This window comes from Anopheles darlingi, chromosome 3 (genome assembly GCF_943734745.1).
Source record: "Anopheles darlingi chromosome 3, idAnoDarlMG_H_01, whole genome shotgun sequence".
Classification (NCBI taxonomy): Eukaryota; Metazoa; Arthropoda; class Insecta; order Diptera; family Culicidae; genus Anopheles; species Anopheles darlingi.
The window spans coordinates 53,997,697-54,019,337 of NC_064875.1; the positions used below are offsets into that span (position 1 = coordinate 53,997,697).

Genomic DNA, 21,641 nt, shown 5'->3' on the forward strand with positions numbered 1-21,641 from the left:
CCGTTTTTAACTAATTTTATACAAATGTCGTTGCATCCGTTATCGTGACGCAGTAGATAGTAATAACCCCTCAAAGGATCAACGGTTCACAAAACGGAGAAAAACATTTTTGAAAGTCGCGAAACTCGTTTATCCTAGCGTTAACCAACAGCGTGACCGGATCCGTGGTCCGGTGCGACTATCCATTCAAGACGGTGCGTCAAAAAGGAAACCGGGCCTATGTTCGAGCTGGATGATCCACGGGAGAAGCTGAGACTGCTGGAAACACCAGTGAAGAGCACCGACAAGTCGTCAGGTTAGTATCACATCCGCCACCCTCCCTTCGTTTTCGCCTCTACTCGCATAGCATCCCCGCTCTTCCTTTATTAGATTGTTAACATTCCATAATGCAACACAAGTGCCTCGACGGTCTCGATCTGGCCTCTGGTTGGCAAACCGACCATCCCGAGCTAACCTCTCAAATGCTTCAATTAATTTCCGCTTACAATTTTCCTCGTGCCGTGCTGGATGCATGGCAGGATGTAGCCCGGGCACGCCAGACCAAAACCGAAGCTCGTCGATAATGCGAGTGCGATTGCCGATATCAAACTGCAACCGTGAGCAAGTGAGTTCGGCTAAATATCGCTTGGGCAGTTAGTTTTGATAAAGTGCCGATACGGTGCGGTTTTTGACGATTTCTCGGCACCACAGCTACGCCCGGACCCGAATTCCAAAACACAAAGTGTGGCAAACGAATGAACGCGTAAAGGTGCACCCGGAACTCAGTTCCAGAATCGCAAGCCGTCGCTTCGTGAAGTGTAGGAAACCGGGGAAACCCGATGGAAGGAAAATGAACTATAAATCTGTGGTTTTGATTGTTTTCGTTGCTAATCTAGCGATGCTGAATTGAATTGGTGCAGCTTGCCACTCCCCCCCGCCCACTCCGCGTGGTCTAGGATTTCCCCGTGCTCCTCGTGAGAATGGTCGAGAGTAGTGAAGTGGCCATAATCGACTGGCCAGCCAGCTGATGAAATCGCTGACCAAATATTGGTCCGGACAGGCTCGTACGGTAGTAAGGCTGATGGGCTGAGTTCAACTTCAACTCAGCTCCCGTTCAAGGGCTTTATGCCTCATGTTTCGCCAATTGTTGTCTGAGGGGGAAGGTGAAGGTGGGTGGGGGAGGGAAGGAGGTAGTTCTCCTATTTTTGTGTGTATCCTGATCGCATTGCACTGCTGACCGGAACAGGGAATTCCTGCAGTAAATTGGCGTGGGATTGAAAAATTGTAACCCTAATTGAGGAACTGCTACCGACGGGTTTCGTCCTTTGCTGGTATGTTGAATGGTGGATGCTGAAGTTCTTTAAAATGGTCAGTTCTAGGGTTTTGAGTTCTCTGAATTATTTCTTTATTTTCTAGTTGTAAGTAGAGCGATAAACTATTTTAAAGAATCTACGGGGTTGTCTTGAAAATGTTTTTTTTTAATTCATTAAACAAAAACCCTCAAGGACCTTACATCAACTTACATTGAAGACATTACTCCTGCGGTCTTTGTGGAATTTTTTATATGAAAGATTATCAAGGGGGTTTGATGCCATGTAGTCTAACTTATTTTGCGGTTGCTTCACCTTTCCGTAGCTGTCATACGTTCTTGCGGTCACAAAAATCCCTAAGATAAGTTAAGAAACTCCCAATTCGCTCCTTATTTGTCCACAGACAGATTAAAACTAGTTACTTGAACATCACAGCAACACTAAGAAACAGTTTTCTTTTCTGTTTAATACGAGTATACTACTTCACGCGTCTTTGTACGGGATGTTACACTCTCTGCCTCTCAAGGATCACATTCATCACATCACATCAACTCACTTGAACTCCGACATTCATATTCCGCATGCATTAAAGCAATCCATGATTGTTTCACCGTCAGAAGTTTCCCCGTGAAACTAGCGTGCTGTCACTGCAAGATGGCAGCCGCAATCACATACTCCGGGGCACCGACACGCTCTGTTGCTAATGATTTTCGATGGCCGTTCGCCACTTTTTGTTTTTGCCCGGCACCATTTCCGGTCGAGTTGCGCCCCCATTGCTCCTTACCATTGACACTATTCTGTGGTTGTGAGTAAAAACTCTCATTCCTGAGCTACTAACTGCTCGCCAATAAGAGCTAAAGCTGCCGATTGATTGTGAATTGCATTTGCTTCAAGTGGATTTTCGATTGACGAAGTGGCTGTAGCTCCCTTTCCGAGTGTTTCGTGTGATTCATTCGAGCAGCAGCAAACTAATTGCCCTCCTCCTCCTCCTACACAATTATGCTACGTCACTGCTTACGGCTTGATGTGAGAGAACTCCAAAAACCCCCCACAACCCACGCCATCATAAACGATCGCCTCCACCATGGGGTTCTATGCTACGCGCCCCGACCGACGACCGTTAGGCTTTCGCTTTCGTTGCCAACCATCGAATCCACCAAATAAAAGCTGAAAACTTGTTTGTAACTTGTGACCCGTACCGGTGCGCCGATGGTGGTTGTGGTGCGTTTGAAAAACGAATCGCCAAGCGAAGTGGTCGTGGCCGCCACGCTCTCAAGGAGATGGGTCGCTGGACGCTGCATCGCGTTCTGGGCTGTTAGTTGGTCGTGGCAGCGCGTCCGAACTGGATCTATCCGCCGGCAGTCAACAGTGGGAGGTTTCACGTTTTCGCTTTCTATAACCGTGTAGTAGCCAGTAGGTAGTGCTTGATCTTCTGTGATATCCGTTCTTACTTGAAGGGGAAAGTTGAAGTGAACTACGAAGTGTGTGTGATTAAGTTTAAGTACGCTAGTTTGTGTGTTTAGTGCGAACATTAGACATAAATTCGTAATAAGTGGCTTGAATGGTTTACTTTTAAACTCTCAGCTCTCTTCAGCCATTTGTACGGTTCCACATTCTACATTTGAAACTTGTTTGCCATCTTGTCTTCCAACAAGTGGAGTGGTTTGCGTACTCGCTTTCGCTTGCCGATGATCAAATGGTTACGCATGTCAATATGTAAAGTTAGCGGCTCACAATGTTTGCTCACAGTTGCGGGAGGGGAATTCCGTACATTCCACCAGCGCCTGATCCCCTCGTCCTGTGCCGGATTTCAGGTTCTGGCCAGCTAAAGCCAGCATCCATTCAGCTCGCAAGATCGGGTGGCACGCGATTGATAGAACCCCGAAACAGGTTTCTGGTACTGTACACCCAAACTCTGGACGTCCGAATCAACAAACCCGCGACGACGACGACGGCGATGGCGACGACGATGACGGCGACGGCGACGACGTTCTCTGCCCGATCGCAGGTTCATATTTCCGGACATATTAGCGGCCATTGCAGGAACCATCGCCAGAACTCACCGTGCAATCGAAGACAGACAATATCCAGTGGACCGGTTGGACTGGGCAGAATGAAGGTCGTAATCGTGACCGAAGATCATTGCTCACCGACTAGCTGACTGGCTGACTGGTTGGTTGGTGGGTTGTCAGACTGACTGCTCTTGGGAGTGGGAGTCATGGATTTGAATATTTAGATGATCGCACGATCGCTGGGATTAACGTATCTAGCATTCTGCTGGCATTTGGCAGGTTTCGAATGGCACAGACATTGCATCCTTCTCGCACACACCGGCAGTTCTTGTGAAATCGAGTTGATGGCCGTACGGTCGCCAAGAGAAAATGGCATTGAAGCGCCTACGAAAAGCACGTTTTCAAACTGTTGCTGATCGAAAAGGATCGTTGTTCCGGAAGTCCGGCGCTGCTCTTGATCCGTGAAGGTCGCAATGGCAACCGTTTAACCGTTGTCCCGTACAATTGCCCCCTCGTACCACAATCGAATGCACAACTATAGGTCACCAGGTGACGGAATTGTTAGTTAGTGCCACCGGCAGATCAGTAGATGAAACCCTGTGTGTGTGTGTGTGCAATTCACTTAAATCCAAAGCACAGAGCCAGCAGGTAGGTCCGCGCAACAGCTATACCGTGGACCGATAGACCACGAAACAGTCTGTGTGTTCGGCCTCATTATGCCCGACAGGTCTAGGTCGTCCAGACGATCAGTATGTCGCTCATACATCTAGCGCGTTTTATGGGCGCAGTTTTTTGAGTTTTATTCGACATTGAGGTATTCAGAATGGACCTGCTTCAACATACCTAATCGAATCTGTTGGTACGAACGAATCGCAAAAAGAAGCATTCAGTATAACCCAGCATAAGCAGCGTTTACGCTGTCATAAGACCGACTTCTTTCGTAGTTCGCAGGCCATGTGCAGTCGATGGCTTGAAGGTGTTTCGACATTTCTACTGAGGTAGTAAGTACTTCAGAGTTCGAGTACTTTATAGCTTACAGAGAGTTAGTGTGTGTGTGTGTGTGTGTATGCGCATACAGAGTAGTCAGTCAGCTGAGTCTACCAAGTCGGCTAGATTAAACTAATCACCGGACGAGTAATTAACGTGTCAGATTGAATTAGCAGCAGTCGTGAGAGCTCGCGCAGCCACTTGCAGCCATCTTAATTGGTTGAATATGATACCGCCTTAACCGTTTTGGCAGACCGGCCGGTCGGACGGAACTCATGATAAACTCATGATTTGCATTTGCTACATCAAGATGCTTAAGGCGCGGTGTGTATTTGGGGTTTATTAAACTTCCGTTTCAATCGATGTGTGGATTAGCCGCGTCTCGTAGTGTGCGCGTTTATGTTTGGTTGATAGCTGCCGTTAACCCACGTTCCTTTCCAGCTCATAAAACTCCTAAACGAACGGGATGTGGTTCCGGCGATGCAGAAGAACCTAGGTGCAGTTGTTTAAGAGCATAAGCGAGTGAATTCGATCGAGTGGACTCGAGTGGAGACCGGTAACAGTGACACAGTGGCAAGTGTCTGACGTTTTGTGCGAGAATCGTGGAGTTGCCGTAGCCGCTGAAATGGGTCGCAAAAAGCAGAAAACCGCAGGTAATTGAGATACAGGAATCCGACAAAACCAAACACCCGGCGACGGTGACCTTGATGCTTGCAAGTCGCATTGTGCAACGTGCGGTATCGGACGTCATTACATCGCCGTAGACGCCTCAATGATGCCACGTTGCATTTCCTTATGGATATCCGCCATTCGCTGAAAAGACGATCGGTTACGATTGATCGCCTGCGTACGCGTGTGTGAGTGTGTGTATGTTCTTGTGTGCCACCTAAGCAATCGATGATTGGCACGTTGAAATGCAATAGCTGACTGCTATAAATCCTAGGCCTTCAATTATGAACGCAATTATGGACATAATTGTGGCTACATGTAATAGATATTTACATGGTTCATTTTACTTTACTTAACAGCATATACTGTCCTAGTGGTAACCGATGAAAGGTTCCCCAGACAGAAAAAAACAGCTTCTCAGCATTGCTGATGACCGATTAGTACCATAGCAACGAAGAATCCCGCTAAGCAACAGGTCACAGAGCAGCCTATCTTTTGAGCCGATCTTGATAAATTCATGGCATACCGTTTTCCCAAGAGACCCAGTAAACGGCGCTGGGCGCGGTTTCTCGCTTCCATCGCGACCGAAATCTTTCATCCAACGGAAACACGGCTGGCAACTGCCGAGAGCAGGGGGTGCCGGAAATGGATATCACATCCAGTGCCAATGAATTTCACAAGAGAGAGAAAGAGAGAGAGAGAGAGAGAGAGAGAGAGAGAGAGAGAGAGAGAGAGATAGTGTGCGCCAGAGAGAAAGAGAACAGACAGTATCGTTGCAGAGCAGCAGAGACACCCGAAGCAAGGACACTCCGTCGCTTAGCTCGCCACCGAAGAGCACCGAAGAGCTGATGCTGATTGGTAAATAGATTTCAAGGCAACGATACTCAAGATGGAAAGTCACTATGGGCGAGGTAGAGACCACCCTTGCGGAGCGGAGGAAAATCGAATTAGGGGTACTTAACATTTTCCACCCTCCAGCGCCTTTCGGTTACCGTTGTCTTCAATGGGAATGATATTACCCTCGCTGTGATGATGTCGTAGCTCCGTGGCTTGTTCCCGGCAACCCGATATTGTTCTACGGAGGTTCACGTTCTCCCTCTTGCTTTCTCACTTTCGCTCGCTCATGCTGTCTTTTTATTGAGAAGATCGCAGAGGCAGAGATTCCCTTTTTTTTGCATTTCCCTTCCCCTGGCACAGTGTACAGCATTAGAACAAAACCATTCCCTTCCTTCCTTTCTTCCTTCCTTCCCCACCTAACCACACCCCAACTCCACGGTGACCCCGAGGTGGCACTCCACTCGATTCATAATATACTCCTCCAGCTCGAACCATCCCACCATCAGGAGTACTGTGCGATGAGCGATGATGACGTAGATGGTCCGCAGTGCTGGGCGTGTACGCGTACGCAAATCAAATTGTCAATCCCGATGGCACGGCAACCAGCACCGCGTGGTGGTTGACGGCGAGGGAAAAGGCCGGGCATTGGAGTGAAAAATCAATTTTCCTTCCATCCTCCCGCGTTGCGGTGGTCTCATCGGTCTCTCATCAGAAGGAGCTGGAAAATGTGCGTCTCCTCCTCCACCAATCTGCCACTCCGCCTGTAAGCGTTCTTGAGCCACGCTCGAAGTCCACCTTTGGCCTTTATGAACTGGATGCCGAAGAGCCAAGGGTTGGAAGAGGACGGATGTGCCATGGGGCCTGTCCATGGCAGGGCTCGTTGGCTCGCTCGACCGAGATCGATCCCGCCCCCCTCCCCTCAAGCACGAGCATCGAGAAACATCAAAAACATTTCCAAACACTTTGTCAATTTGGAGCACTCGGTATTGAGGCTGGTGCCCGTTGCTGGTTGCTGCTGCTGGTCACCAACGGTAACACAATCAGCTGGCCACATACACACACACACACACACACGCCCACAAGCACACAAGCTGGATCTTTTGGTCATTGGAAGCAGCAGGCCTCCAGGGGGGTTCTATTATTAGCTTCCTCTTCAAATTTTGAACACTCAACGCAACGGCGTCGTCTCGTCGATGGTGGTTCCGGTCAAGTGACAGCCGATGTGTCAATAAAACGTATTTACAAGTCATCGACAGGACATTACGTAGCGGCCGAGGTGCAGCCGACATGCCAGAGAACATTGTTACTTGGCTGATTCCCGGCGGCACACACGTATAACCAAAGTATTCCCCGGCGTGTGTTCTCACACTCGATTCGATCTTCTTCTCTTCCGTTTTACCATCCAGAATCCATCGACGGTGAGGCGCTGAAGGAGCTGAACGGTGGAGCCGAAAACGGCATCGGTGGTGGCGGCGGCGGTGGTGGCGGTGGCGTCGGCGCTGGTGACGAGGAGGAAACGCCCGTCCTGGCGATGACCACCATCGGTCAGCTCAAGGCCAAAAGCCGGCCCGGTTTGCTGCCCCGCAATGGTGGCCACCCGGGCGGCGAGCTGGACGATGGTGAGCAGCGGGAAACGTGGAGCGGCAAGGTCGACTTCCTGCTCTCGGTCATCGGGTTTGCCGTCGATCTGGCCAACGTGTGGCGGTTCCCGTACCTCTGCTACAAGAACGGTGGCGGTAAGTAGAATGCAACACTTACCCCTTCCTATATTCCTTCATCCGTTCGGAACCGGTACATCCATCCGGCACGGAGGTCGACTCCTGGCATCCAATGGGGCATGGGGCAATTGTGCGACATCGATGATGTCACCCCCGTAATAGCTAATTATCGGAAGTGAAATTCAATTTCGGATGCGCCGCACCGGAAGGCAACGGAGCCTTTTTTTTGCTGGATTTTTCATCAAAACTTTGTCTGCGTGAGGGGCTGGCGTTTTGCAACGCATCACCTTCACCTCGTCGGAAATGCTCGAATACGCTGATACTCAGGAAGTTGAGCATTTTACGGGATGTAAGGAATAATTAATATTTCCCGTTCGTTCAATTGACAAGGTTACTTGGTGCAACTACAGCAATAAAGGGAGCTCTACTCCGGTATATAGAAACTGCATACGTTGGAATAAGGATTTGAAAGGAGTCGCTAACTCTCGGAAACTGTGTAGGACTCGCACTCACTAGACCAATAGATTGGCTTCGATGCCAAAGAATAGTTGAGAGCTGGAAGGCGACCGACTGTTCAAGTCTGAACAATCTACAGATCTAGTCTAGACTAAACTCTAGATCCTAGATATTGGATGTCCAAGGTCACTCTGTCTGCACATTGAATTAAAAGTTAATCAGAAGGCCATGTATGGTCAGAACAACTGCTTCGGACAAAGCAACCAGATCGATAGGCACATCGAACGCAATCACAGTAGACGTGGTGCATTCACGAATATACATCCGATAATGTGTTTGTCTCTCTAATCGGTGCACAGGTTCCTGGTGTAGAACAGGGCAAGTTCAAATATTTATTCAGGAAAAAATCAAACCTTAAACGAAACCCGTTTGACGACTACTACTTACTCGAAAACATTTCAGCTCTTAAATATAATCCAGAGCAATTGCTAGCAAGAAAGGAAGAAAACCTGTTCCCCCGACAAGTGGTTACCGGCAAGAACGGAACGGGTTACGACGACCATGGGAGAAGCCACGAGAACTCCCAAGAACAGGCCATTTGCTAGACGGTTTGATGCTTTTGAAAAATGCGCCACAAGAAGTCGCCAGCATCCCCTTAACGCAACAAGAAGCAGCAAAATCACGGTCTCTAATCCCTTCGCGTTCCACGCGAACGTAAGAGAGAGTGTGTGTGCGTGGTGCCGACAAACATAAATCATGTTGGCGATGGCGAATCGATGCACGATCCGTAACCGTAACCACCGTGGCTACAAGTGAACGCACTTCCCAGTCTCTGTCCCCTGTTCAACCGGCACACGTGACGCACCGTCGCTGCGCTGGTAAGGGGCACGGTCAAGCAAGCGCCACTCGAGCGTGCAAAATGCCATCCACCGCAGGGACTGTGTTGCTGTTGCGCCGCTGACTGCTGACCACCTCTCGGTAGGTCACCTCGTTGTAGAATACACACCACCCCCTCTTCCGTAGCAGTGTGTGCGTGCGTGTGTGTGATGAAAAAGATTTACTCCCTTGATCCACCGCCACCCCAACAGCAGCACTCAACGACCGGCGCAGTCCTTCACACTTGTTCTAATCCAACGAAGCCGGAAACCGGCGGTTGACAGCTGGGTGGTAGTTGCTGCAAAGGAACTACAGTGGCAGGACGGCGACAGGACGCCTATCGGCCCCATTCGGTATTCCAGTTGCTATTCTTTTGCCTTCCGGGAGAAGGCTTGGCAACCGTTGTCCCCAAGACGAGCGCTCGGGCTCGGGCATCATCACGTGACCGATCCGACCCGGGGGCCAAGCCCACTTCGTGGTGTGACCGCGGTTGTAGGTCTGCGGAAGACATGGATCGGAAATTTCCACTTTTCCGTCCTTTATCTAATCGCTCGCGGTCGTAGATTCGCCCGTTTGCTCCATTTTCTTCCAGCATTCCCAGCTACTAGCGAGCGAACAAGCGCCTGGTAAGAAGGTAGCAGAGCTTCGGAGCTGCAGGAATGGAGAGGTGTGTCGGGAGCAAAGTTTCACGCTAATGGCGTTGATGTCTTTATTCACAGAAGTCGGTGAGGCGTGAATTGGCACCAGGAAGAGAGTGAGCGAGCGAGAAAGTGCCACGGTTGATGAATAAGAGCTTGTAAGGAGAGCATCTAAAGGAGTAGAGAAGTAGAGGCCCAATCCCCTCCAAGCCCAGCCGGCCGACCGGGGGCACGACTGCTGATTGCGAATTGCGAGACGCGCGGGAGAGCCGTAACAAGAAATGTTGGAGTCAATCTGGTCACATTGTGGATGATTGTGTTGGTGAGCCGTGCCCCCGATGCTTAAGAATCAAGAAGAATGTCCTCCAGGAATGAGTCCAGAGGAGTGAGTTGGTCTGGTGGAACGTCGTTGGGGTTGAATTATGACAGCTCTCAGCCCCGGCGAGGCCAAATCGTTCATCATCTTCTTTTATCCCTTCGCTTCCGATTCCGCCGGTAGCGCTGGCGCTGCTGTCGGAATGGATGCTACTTGTTGCATCTGCGGCCACTCCCGCGGTTGTGGGGATGGCGAAATCAAGACTAAAGTGTCACAGAAGCGGAGGTAAAACGAAGATATAGCTTCAGCATAATAAGCCATCACCTTTTGCTGCTTGCCTGAGGAACTGCACGGCTTATTCGGAAAGAAGGAGGAAGAAGGAAGAAGGACTTCCTCTTCAAACCCAGTGGCAGTCATTTGCAACAGGTTGCCCTAACGACAGCGACCTTCGCAGGAGCAAGGACTTTCTCGTGGCACTTGCCGTGTGTTGATGTTCTCTGCTGTTCTTTACGCTCTACTGCACGCCACTTTGCACAACATTACATGCTTCACTGTGGCCACGCACAATAGCGGCCGTGTTCCTCGCAAATCATGCACTGGGTAACGGGAACGGCCACGCCGGCAGCACTTTAGCAGGCCGATCGGAAGAGACCATCGGAAGAACGATAATGGCTAAAGAATGTTCCATCTTCGATGAGCATTAGCATTAAAATAGATGGGTATTAGCCCAGTGACCCGTATACTACGGGCGTATCTGGAGCAAACGGAACAAGTCAAAGTAGAGGGAATTGATCTGTCAAAGACAATTGCCCACTAGCAACGGTGAACTTTCCAATCGCTTCGATAACCGTTCATTGGAAACACATGATGGCTGTAAGTATTGGCGTCCGGCGGGCTTGGCCTGGTCATCGATATAACTCAACCATTCTCGCAACTCAACCTAGCAACAACGAGAAACGACATCTGCTGACACAACTTAATATGGCTGCAAAGCTTTATTGGACCTTCATTTTGTTTGTGAAATGCTTCTAGGTACTTTAAGCCGAACGAAGCGAAACAATTCCTACGATATGGTGCACTCGGACTCGGAAGGATCCACACATTCCTGGGCCGCTTCGCTGAACCAAAGTCCCGACAGGCAAACCGAGGGGTAACCGCTCTGGTTGACGCACACGTAGAACTGCGTACAGGTGTACGGGCTGGCCACGTACCGACCGTCCGGTTGTCCGTCACAGATACCCGCACTCGGTGAAGACGTCGTCGAAGGTTCCACCGTACAGTCGACATTCTCCGGATCGTCACAATCCTGCAGCTCCTCACTGAACCACAACCCAGGCGGACAGAACGAAGGATTGCCTACCTCGTTCAGGCAGGTGTAGAACAACGAGCAGCTGTCCGGACTCGGAACGCGCACACCATCGGGCTGATCATAGCAGACACCGGGCGTCGGTACGGTCGTGACGGTATCGGCACACTCCGCCTCAGCAATCGGTACACAGCGTAGCAGATTACGATCGAACCAGTTCCCTCCCGGGCACTCGATCGAGTACGGGTACATGTTAACGCACACATAGTACCGACTGCAATCGAGCGGGTTCGGTACGTACGTCCCCGCCGGTACTTCGTTACAGATGCCCTCGATGGGCGACGGTGTCGTGGTCAACCCATTCGGACAGTCGACCTCCAGCGGGCTAACACATTGGGCTCGTTCCTGATCGAACCAAAGTCCGGGCGCACAATTCTGCGGGAAGCCAATCTCGTCGACGCAGATGTAGAACCGATTGCAGAACACCGGATGCAGCACCTGGACACTGTTGGTCAGCCCGTTACAGATACCTTCGGTGGGTACTGGCGGTGGCACAACATCGTCCACCTCACAGATGACGTTCTGCTGGAAGTCGCATATCTGGCGACGCTCGTCGAACCACTGCTCGTTCGGGCAGATCATCGGATACGGAATACCGTTGCTGCACTGATAGAACCGATAGCAGAAGTCCTCGTCCCGCACGAACGACAGATCCTCGACACCGACACAACGATCCCAGGGTGTCGGTGCGATCGTCGTCGGTGTCAGCGGACACTGGACGATCTCGGGCCGGTCGCAGGTTTGCCGATCCTCGTCATACCACAGCCCATCGGGACAGATCTGTGGGTAACCGATCTGGTTCACGCACAGGTAGTACTGATTGCAGAAGTTCCAGTTGCGCGTCAGCTGCCCGTTCGCTACACCGACACAGATCTCTGGCGTCGCTGTCGGCGGTCCTGGTTGTCCGGGTCGCAGGAAACACTGAACGTTACTCGGTGCATCGCACACCTGACGCTCCTGATCGAACCAAAGTCCCGGTCGACAGATCATCGGATACGGGACATCGTTCTTGCACTGGAAGAACCGGTAACAATAGAACTCGTTGCGCAACAGTCCACCCTCCTCAACACCATCGCAAGCCTCGAACGGATCGGGCGTCGTCACGGTCGGCGCCAGGGGGCAGTATACACGGGCCGGTTGCTCGCAACGCTGATCCTGCGTATCGAACCACAAACCCTCGGGACAGAGCAGCGGATAGCCAATCTGCCCGACGCAGATGTAGTACTGGTTACAGGCACGCGGATTCAACACCATCTCACCATCGGGCACATCGTTACAGATACCGGGCGTCGATGGGACGACCGGTGGTGCCGGGTTGACGATGCATCGTACATTTTCCTGGTCATCACAAACCTGGCGTTCCTCATCGAACCACTGATCGTTCGGGCAGATCAGCGGGTACGGCCGACCTTCGATACACTGGAAGTACCGGTAGCAGTAGTACTCGTTCCGAACGAAGCTATAATTCGGCACAAAGTCACACTGACCCCACGGGTGCGGTGCCAGCGTGGTCGTAGTCGGTGGTCCGAGATTGCACGATGTCTCCGCCACCGGCAGACACGTTTGTCCTTCCTCATCGAACCACATACCGGTCGGGCAGACCTGCGGGAAACCGATCTGATCGACGCAGATGTAGAACTGGTTGCAGCTGTACGGATTCGGCACCTGAATCGAGTTGGACACGCCGTTACAGATACCGGGCGTTGGCTGTGGGCGTGGTGGCGGATCGGTGATGATACACTCGACCAGTTCCTGCGGTCGACACTGTTGGCGGGCCTCATCGAACCACTGATCGTTGGCGCAAATCATCGGGAACGGTGATCCATTGACGCACTTGAAGTACCGATAGCAGAAGCTTTCATCCCGCACGTACGCATTGTTCGGGATGCCGGAACACCGTGCGTACGGGTTCGGTGTGGTCGGTGGACGCTCCGGTGCTAAACCGCACTCGATCGTACCGGCCTCGGAACATTGCTGGCGCTCGACATCGAACCAAAGCCCTGGCGGGCACACCAAACGCCAACCGATCTCGTTAACACAGATGTAGTACTGGTTGCAGTAGAGTGGATTGGCCTCCAGCCGTCCATTCGGTGCATCATTGCAGATACCTAGCGTTGGTGGCGGTTTCACGATCGGTGGTGGTGTCACTTCGCACTGTACGTTCTGCTGAATGTCACACTCCTGGCGCTCCCGGTCGAAGATCAAATCACCCTCGCAGATCATCGGATACGGTACACCGTCGATGCACTGGTAGTAGCGGTAGCAGTAGTTCGGATGGCGCACATTGCCAAAGCCCTCCACACCGTTGCACAGCTGATACGGGTCCTCCGGCGGTGGTGTAGCACCATGCGGACAATCGACCAGCAGGGGCGAGCGACAGGATTGCGCTTCCTCGTCGAACCAAAGTCCGGCCGGGCAGACCACCGGAATACCGACCTGATTCGCGCAGATGTAGTACTGGTTGCAGAAGCGTGGATGCAGTACCAACCGCTCCTCCATGATGCCATTGCAGATACCGGGCGTTGGTATGATGGGCGGTGGCGGACCATCATCTATCACGCACTCGACCTGACGGAAATCGAAGCAACGTTGTCGCTCCACATCGAACCACTGGTCGGCGGGACAGATGAGCGGGAACGGAAAACCGTTGCGGCACTGGTAGTACTGGTAACAGTAGAAGTCATCCCGTATAAACGCTAGATTCTCGACATCGTTACACGGGTTGTCTGGGCGTGGTGGTGGCAACGGTGGACCGAGCGCACAATCGGTAAACCCGGGCGCACTGCAGGTTTGGCGGGCCTCATCGAACCAGAGATTCAGCGGACAGTACTTGGGCCATCCGATTTGATCGACGCAAACGTAGTACTTGTTGCAGGAGGTCGGATTCGGGCGCAGGCGGTTGTTGGGTGCCTCATTGCAGATACCGGCCGTTGGAGGGGCCTGCGTGGCCGGCCCTAGCTCACACTCGACATTCTCGGGCGAATCGCAAATGTCGCGCTCACGGTCGAACCACTGTTCCTCGGGACAGATCATCGGGTAGGGGAAACCATTGACGCACTGGTAGTACCGGTAACAGGCGTACTCGCTAGGAACGAGCGCAAAGTCGGGTTCATCACGGCAACGGGCAGCACCGGGGCGGCCATGCGGGCAACTAATGTCGGCCGGATCACCGCAAATCTGACGACTCTCGTCGAACCATAGCCCGGTCGGACAGATGAGCGGGAATCCGATCTCACCGACGCACAGGTAGTACTCATTGCAGAACAGCGAATGTAGCACGAAGCGGTTGTTCTCGACGCCGGAACAGATACCGGGCGTTGGTGTGACCGTCGGTGGGCGGTCCTGTACATCGCACACGATACCGGACGGATCACCACATGCTTGACTTTCCTCGTCGAACCACTCATCGTCCGGGCAGCGCATCGGGTACGGGTTACCATCGATACACTGGTAGAACCGGTAGCAGAAGAACGGATCGCGAATGTAGGAAAAGTTCTCCGCCTCGGCACATGCCTGCTGTTGCGCACGGACCACGGATCCCGCGAGGACCGCAAGGGTAACGATCGTCCACAGAACTGTAACAGACGACGGAACGTGACATCACACTGTTCACGTAACTGGGGCTGCACTGCTTTCCAGTCGAAGTCTGGAGCGATTACTTACCTCTCGTACCCATCTTCAGTACAATTAGAACCTAGTGAACACTATCCTTCGCACCAACTGGCGAATACTGAAGGTTCCTTCGATGGACTACCCGCTTAAATACTCCTGGCAGAAGTTAACCACTAATCTTATCGTCCATCACTATAACGACCGGCGGATGTAATATGAGAGTTGGACTTAGGAGCGATAGGGGTAGATGGTCTATCTCTTCTTGTCGGTTCTGGTCGTGTCCGGCTACCCCTCGCATCTAGATGACCATACGGCGATACTAGGTTAACCTTGAAGGTGTGCACATATCGCAGACCAACCCGGGGCACCCGGGAATGCATAACTTCCTCCTCCACCAATTGCAGCTCTTCGAGGGAGCCCAATAAAGCCCCCATGGGAATCGATTGATCGTTGCCAACTGCGTCTAAATCGCGATGGTCACTTGCAGCCCCGGATCGTTATGTAAGGTGCATAATCGATGGCGGTACCGCACGAGAGTTCGACCAAAAAAATATCAATAGAATTTGACCGAACGGTCCATCATAAAGATAGGTACCGCATTCGCGGATATCGCATCCATCTCGACGTAAGACGAGTGTTCATCACCGCTATCAGTGGACAGTGTGCGGATAGATTTATATTGCTTCGTCACCCCTTCCCTTCCTTGGCCACCAGGCCACCCGTAATGGGTCATACCTTCCTGTTCGCTTTTCCTAATCACTATCCCGACTGTCGATCGTTTGATTGGATTATCTTTATGGAGGATTGTGAGAGAGCGAAGATGCCGCTGGTTCGCAGGGTTCAAAGGAAAGATGAACCGCGCCTGATGTATGGTGGCAGGGGTGGCGATAAGACAAAAATCAGTCCAGCATGAGTCCAGGGGAGTGGCTTCGTGATTTGCGAAACGCCAGTCGACAACTATTTTAGTTTGTTTTAAAGTTTTTGAATTGGGATTTGAGCTTAAACAGCTATAGGGAGGAAAAAAGTTTAAAGGCCAGGCCAGTACCAGGACATCTCCGAACACATTGTTTTCAAACATCTCCCAGCAAACTGGTGAACTGTAGAAACGAGCCTCCAAACAGTAGCGCAGCTTAGCAGCAGCGTATCGTACTGAAGTAGTCTTACCGTTAACCTAGGTTACGGTATCACTTCATCCCTCCATAAATCGTTCCTCTCTTCGGCACTCGTCGGCACTAGCCGCCATCTACGATCCGCGTCTGAGAAGTCGAAAGCCATTTCCCTCCTGTTCATGGTTATGCGGGGAATGCTTCCCTTGAACTTGCCGTCCGCACGAGTTGCCAACCATGAGAGCGAGAAATGATGACATTAAGTCCCTGTTATTAACTCCCTCGCCGCCCTATGGGAGTCCATCGGGAGCCGGGAGTCCGTCGTCGGGAGGCTATATAGCGAAGGATTGTAGAACGAAAGATGAAGCACCCAATCTTTATTCTTTCTCTCTCTCTTTCTTTCTTTCACTCTCTCGGTGCATATCGCACGAATGCTTCGGCGGATTAAGTCAATAAAAAGGAAAGAAGATAATAATGCTATTATGTGCCCCGTGATAGTCTCACATAGTTGTCCCATCGTTCGGTCAACAAGTCGGCCCTGCCAGGGACGAAGGAATACCATTCTCCTCGGCTACCAGTGTCCCTGGGGAGTGTTTTTGCAATTTTCCTTCGCTTACTGACCCCTTGACTTGCGTTACTTTAACGTGATTTCCTGTCGTGGATTGTGATATTTCCTTCTCATCTCCCAAACAGGTGCATTCCTGGTGCCGTACGGGATCATGCTGCTGGTCGGTGGCATACCGCTGTTCTACATGGAGCTTGCCCTGGGCCAGTTCAACCGGAAGGGTGCCATCACCTGCTGGGGCCGGCTGGTGCCACTGTTCAAGGGTATCGGTTACGCGGTCGTACTGATAGCGTTCTACGTCGACTTCTACTACAACGTCATCATCGCCTGGTCGTTGCGGTTCTTCTTCGCCTCCTTCACCGACAGTCTACCCTGGACTCACTGCTCCAACGCGTGGAACACGGCGGAATGTAAACCGTTTGGATTCAGCAATAGTTCCGTTGCGGCGACCACAAATCGTACCGCGACTCTGCTGACCAACGCCACTGTCGCTACGACCACCGTTAGCGTCAACGATACGCGATTTGCATCGGCCGCCTCGGAGTACTTCAAGTAGGTATTGCTGTAAAGTCAATTTTGGAACAGCCTCGTTAAGCTTTCATCTGTTCCGATGATCTATTTTCACGCCATATGCAGTCGTTACATCCTGGAGCTGGACAAGAGCGAGGGAATCCATGACCTCGGGGCCATCAAATGGGATATGGCGTTGTGCCTGCTAGCGGTGTACCTTATCTGTTACTTTTCGCTGTGGAAGGGCATCAGCACTTCGGGGAAGGTGGTCTGGTTTACGGCCCTCTTTCCGTATGCCGTGCTGCTCATCCTGCTAGTCCGTGGTATCACGCTGCCTGGTTCGGCCGAGGGCATCCTCTACTACTTGCGGCCAAACTTTGACGTCATTTACAATGCGGAAGTGTGGGTCGATGCGGCCACGCAGGTATTCTTCTCGCTTGGACCGGGCTTCGGTGTGCTGCTGGCGTACGCATCGTACAACAAGTACCACAACAACGTCTACAAGTAAGTATCGGACGCGCAGGTTCAGTTGGAACGCTTCTTGAATCCGTGATTTTTCTCCTTCTTGATAGGGATGCTCTGTTGACCAGTTTGATCAATTCGGCCACCAGCTTCGTGGCCGGATTTGTCATTTTCTCCGTGCTCGGTTACATGGCTCATGCCAGTGGTCAGAGCATTAAGGATGTCGCCACCGAGGGACCGGGGTTAGTGTTTGTCGTGTATCCGGCCGCCATTGCCACGATGCCGGGCAGCATCTTCTGGGCGTTGATATTTTTCATGATGCTGCTCACGCTTGGTCTGGATAGCTCGGTAAGAATCAACGTCCTACAAAGGGATCTGATGCGTTAACTAGTGTGTCTTGTTCTTTGTCTATTTCAGTTCGGCGGTTCAGAAGCCATCATTACCGCACTGAGTGACGAGTTCCCGAAGATCGGTCGCAACCGTGAGGTGTTTGTGGCGATTCTGTTCTCGTTGTATTTTGTCGTCGGACTTGCAAGCTGTACGCAGGGTGGATTCTACTTCTTCCAGCTTCTTGATCGCTATGCCGCAGGCTACTCCATCCTGATCGCGGTGTTTTTCGAAGCGATCGCCGTTTCCTGGATCTATGGTAACCATTTGATGGCAACTACGCTCATCCGGTGTTGCAGACATTCAGGCATTCCTCTCCACTCGACAGGCACGGAGCGGTTCTGCAATGACATCAAAGACATGATAGGCTTTGCGCCCGGCATCTACTGGCGCGTCTGCTGGAAGTTTGTAGCCCCTCTTTTCCTGCTGTTCATCATCATCTACGGACTGATCGGGCACGAGCCGCTCAGCTACGAGGACTACATTTATCCGGGATGGGCGAACGTCCTCGGTTGGTGTATAGCGGGTTCATCGATGATCATGATACCGTTGATGGCTTTCTATAAGCTCGCAGTTACGCCTGGCAGCTTCCGTCAGGTGCGTCCTATTGCCAACACTACTGCCTTACGCTCATCCAAATAATGATTTATGTTTCGATTGTAGCGCATGAAGATTCTAACTACCCCCTGGAGGGACCAGCAGCTGGCAGTGAACGGGATGGCAACCGAGCCGGCCCAGGTCCGTTTGACGCACTCCGATGAGGGCGAGGAAGTTTGAGTGAGTTCGCGATTCCGCACACCTCGCTTTGAAGTTTATTTTGTGTGACTTCGGTCATTTACCTTACTCCTTATCCCATTCAATCCCTCCATCATTTCCTTCTAAAACGTGTGGGCTACTATCCCTTTCCCTGCGTTGTTGTATTTGTAGTACGATGACAAGCACTGTCGCTTGTAAGGACCGTTACGCCGATAGATTTCCTGTATCACTTTGATAGTATAAGCACAACTCACGAGTGAACATACACACTTAATGCTGTATAGGATAATATGAGGGTAGATAAGGAATCGTTAAACTGAAGCTGGGCAAAGGCTTTAGTCGAAGGGAGGGTGACGCTGATACGATGCGAGTATCACAAGCTGTACCAAGTTTGTACATACGATACCACTGTGAACACATGATGAAATGCGGGACAATTTCGACACATCAACGATCGAGCAGTTCGGCTTGACGATTGGTGGCGCGCTGCTGCGGAGCGAGAGGAGTAGCTTCATACCTTCTCTACTATATCAAGGCAGGTCGCCAACATGTTGATGTTCTAGATGCAACTAGTGCTTACTTAAATAAGCTTGCTACTTAGTTTTACTCTCAGTTTAGATCGAACTCATCACTTGTTTTCAAACCTTCACCACCCCTTTGTTGACTTTGTATTACTGCAAAGTGTGATTTCTTATGCAATAGATTATCCTTCTTATGTCATTTACAAAAAAGGCATGCTAGTTTTAAAAGTAAAATTGTTGACCTACTCCTTTCAGACAGTCAAAGTTTTTTGCTTGCGAATTAAGATTTGAAGAATTGAGAATATCTATAACCAATGTATGAATGCAAAATGCTATAGAGATTTCAGTGCATAAGGAAAAAGGTGTTTGATAAGTATATAGATATGCCGATATGTATATGAATCATGTTACACAAATGATAGAAAAATCAAAAGTTGAATCAATCGCTGATCCATCCATTTAAAACGCGCTAATAGCAAAGCAGATTAAAGGGAGTAAATGAAGCAAAAATCATCTATCATCTAAACTCGGCGAATCTTAAACAGGATGTTAAGGAAAAAAGAAAAAAGGACGATAAAGGATAATCGCATCCCCTCCCCCACCCTTTAAGCACTCGCCCGAGATGAGCTTTCACACAGCCATAAAGCTCACCTCGAGTGAGCGCTGCACTCACTAAGAGGAAAATGAAACGAAAGCTCCACAAATTTTAAAAATTCAAAATTAAACGAATCGTTTAACGGAGATTCGGCGAAACGGTTTTGCCGGGGCGCGAGGAGCTGCTTTTATGCTGGATAGCTTTTACCGAATAAGATTAATCACGTATACTGAATAACACGATACCCTTGGCCCAGTGGAAAGGCATAGCGGCAAGACAAATATTTCTAACAAAAGCATGTAGACATTATAGGACGAAAAAAAAACAGAAAACAAAAGTTGAAACACCAATAACTGCGGAGCAACCCAATCGAGCCGATCGAAGCGGAGTGCCGGTATGTTCGTTGCAGCTTGCATTTCCCTCCATACAGCCATTGGAAAGCACTGTGCATGGTAGCGCGAACTACACCTGGGCTGCATCTCAGCCACAGCTCAGCAACTCGGCGATTCGAGGCGGCTCGATTCGGTTCACTCGCTCCAACAATGTGTTCCCCATTTTTATGCTGCATGTGTTAGGCGTGGAATGTGTCCCCCCGTCTGGCTGCGATAGGACAGTGTGTAAATCAGTCACAACGAAGTACCCGTGTACCCGTGTAACATTTGTTAGTTAAACCTTCCGGCAGGCAAAGGTGACGTTAAGGTATCAAGTGAGTGAGATGAGACGAGGATGAGTGGGGCAATAGAGGAGTTAATGTGTGTTGATTTGAGCGCCGATCGTTCCTGATCGTTCGACGCGCGTTGTTGTGTTGGGTTGAATTGATGGATAATAAATAGACGCATTTTCATTTGACAGTTGAACCACTTCCGCCATCATTACCGACGCTGCGTTTGTCTCCTTTTTCCGTTTTGTGTATGAGTGTGGCAGCATAAATGACGATAAAACAACACACGCTACAAGGTTGTATAAGAATGCTATATATATTTCGAATAGATTCGTACCGTTTAGAACGTTTCCATCAGGTTTATTGTGTATATTTCAGCATAAAAGTATCATTTTACCCAAAAATTCCATCCGTTAGCCCAGCTTTCAGTTTCCTTCAAATAATATCTCGATCGCTTCGCAGTAGGCTTGGCTCTTGCTGTACGTTGCTCGTTGCCCGCTACCTACTGCTAGATGCATCCTGTTTCCAGCCTCAAACTTAACGCCTCAACCAGCTCCCACCGTAACGAGTATGTTTCCTCTGCCCTGCATCGGTACACAGCTATCAAAATTTCAGTTTTAAGAGGGAGGGAGGGGAGTCCTTTTTTTGGGGGACATTTTCCCTTCTTTGGTAATTCTACTAATACTATTACATCTACGTCTCATCTACGCCACATGTGCCACGTTGGCATGCTTGTAGGTTGGTTGGAAGCAGCGACATTCAAAGGACAACAATGGCTGCCAAACAGGGATGGTGAGCGTATTTTTAGAGATTTCTAGGGGGACATCTTACACTACTATACCCTATTCTTATTTTGGACACACAAAAACCAAACAACACGACGCGATTGTTCGGAATTACAAACAACATTGTTTCCATTGAAAAATCTACGATCCAAAAGGTTGTACGGGTTCCTCTTTCCTTCTTCATCTCTTTCTCTCTCTTTCTCGGTCTCTTTCTCTACAAAGAACATGCAAATTTGTCGAAACTCAAACCTACACAGAAGCAAGCACTAGCAAGCAAGCAAGCGGTGACGCTGTGACCCTCGGGTATGGCGCATATATAGCATATATCCTATGTTAGGGTACAATATGAATCCAAAAAAGCTCAACCTTCTCTCCATCATTTCAGTTCAACAATGAAACCTCACAGGGCATGCCTTCGCCAAGGTACACAAACAGCGGAGTGCCAGCCACACACACACGCCTTCATCATTCACCGGCCGTCATCGCCGTTCCACCTTCCACCGTTCTATCAGTTCTG

The 21,641-nt window shown here is 50.5% G+C and overlaps 1 protein-coding gene across 6 annotated transcripts; it reads left to right on the forward strand.

The window, feature by feature from the left end:
* The first annotated feature begins 101 nt into the window (after nt 1-101).
* On the forward strand, nt 102-21,278 carry LOC125954993 (sodium-dependent dopamine transporter). Of its 6 annotated transcripts, none has more exons than XM_049685783.1 (8): nt 102-295; nt 7,201-7,530; nt 16,576-16,999; nt 17,084-17,461; nt 17,530-17,767; nt 17,837-18,065; nt 18,135-18,403; nt 18,470-21,278. In XM_049685783.1, the coding sequence occupies exons 1-8, from the start codon at nt 220-222 to the stop codon at nt 18,581-18,583; spliced, it is 2,058 nt and encodes a 685-aa protein (XP_049541740.1). In that variant the 5' UTR covers nt 102-219; the 3' UTR covers nt 18,584-21,278. The 6 variants fall into 6 exon arrangements, with proteins under 6 accessions (XP_049541740.1, XP_049541736.1, XP_049541738.1 ...); XM_049685779.1 differs by lacking the exon at nt 102-295 and adding exons at nt 2,575-2,702; nt 4,730-4,941 and having other exon boundaries at nt 17,837-18,403; XM_049685781.1 differs by lacking the exon at nt 102-295 and adding exons at nt 2,631-2,706; nt 4,730-4,941 and having other exon boundaries at nt 17,837-18,403.
* The last annotated feature ends 363 nt before the right edge of the window (nt 21,279-21,641 follow it).